Source organism: Helobdella robusta (assembly GCF_000326865.2).
Source record: "Helobdella robusta unplaced genomic scaffold HELROscaffold_1383, whole genome shotgun sequence".
In the NCBI taxonomy this organism is placed as follows: Eukaryota; Metazoa; Annelida; class Clitellata; order Rhynchobdellida; family Glossiphoniidae; genus Helobdella; species Helobdella robusta.
In genome coordinates, this window is record NW_008703775.1 from 2783 (window position 1) to 4091 (window position 1309).

Sequence of the window (1309 nt, forward strand, 5' to 3'; positions counted from 1 at the left end):
TCAACATCATTGCTGAGGCAAGAACCAGACAGGGGAGAATTTAAGACAGCTTCAATAAATCTATCCTCATCAATATTTTTCCATGATCTGACAAACCTTTTTGTTGGGATACGACATGGTTTAGCAATTATTGTTTCCACTGTTATAAAACTGTGATCAGAAAAAACTCCATGAGGTAAGACTGTAGTACTAATAATAGGAAAATCAACGGAGCTAACAACCAGATCCAATGTCCCACCTCGTAAATGCGTTGACTCGTTAACATGATTAACTAGTTGAAAGACCTCAAATATTTCAAATAAACGTATGGTGTTTGGATCATCTTTCCTTTCGATATGCACATTAAAGTCGCCCATCAGTAAAATATTTGCATTTAACATCGTTATATGCTCTAGAACTGACACCAACTCATCAAAAAATAAAACGGTTATCTGTGCCGAGCCAGGCCTGTATACACCCAGAAGAATGAATTGATTTTTATTGATTACTAATTTAATGGCGACAACTTCAAACGTTACAAATGAAGGCAAATTTATCTTTCTGCAACCAAACTCTTTGCGGAAATATATGACCAGTCCACCGTGGCCAGGATCATGCTGCCTGACAAAGTCCACGTAACAGTACCCATGTATGTATGTATGTATGTATGTATGTATGTATGTATGTATGTATGTATGTATGTATGTATGTATGTATGTATGTATGTATGTATGTATGTATGTATGTATGTATGTATGTATGTATGTATGTATGTATGTATGTATGTATATTGTATACATATACGTAGTCATGTATGCTATTATTTAGCGCAATAATTAAACACATTTTTCTCAGAGCACAGCGTTTCAACAGAAATATGCAATGCATTCTATTATTATTATTATTATTATCCATCCATCTTCTTGACTTTTTTGACTTTTTATTATTATTTTATTTGTATTTTTATTGTAATTTTTCTTCTTCTTCATCTTCTTCTTCTTCATCACCTTCTTTTTCTTCATCTTCTTCTTCTTCATCTTCTTCTTCTTCATCACCTTCTTTTTCTTCATCTTCTTCTTATTATTTTTATTATTATAACCTGTGATATCATCATCTAGTTAGATTATCATCCATCTCCATCTTATAATCCCATTGCATCTGCTCTAGGCTACCAAACACTTGCATATGTGATTGTTACCAACCAACTTATTTACAAAAAACATTCATACATTTATGAGTTTTGATAAACTATAGACTCCTAAACACTCAACAAAACATACAAATACTCAGCGAAACATACAAATACCTAGACATACAACAAATATCCATA

The 1309-nt window shown here is 32.3% G+C and overlaps 1 protein-coding gene across 1 annotated transcript in view; it reads right to left on the reverse strand.

Annotated features, from left to right (window-relative positions):
* Positions 1–628, reverse strand: part of HELRODRAFT_184600 (hypothetical protein) — a gene marked incomplete at both ends in the record, with an annotated part of 2987 nt that extends 2359 nt beyond the window's left edge. Inside the window, 2 exons of the mRNA XM_009014486.1 lie at positions 6–447; positions 573–628. Of these exons, the coding sequence (XP_009012734.1) occupies positions 6–447; positions 573–628 (498 nt within the window). The remainder of the gene's footprint in view (positions 1–5; positions 448–572) is intronic.
* Between the last annotated feature and the right edge of the window lie 681 nt (positions 629–1309).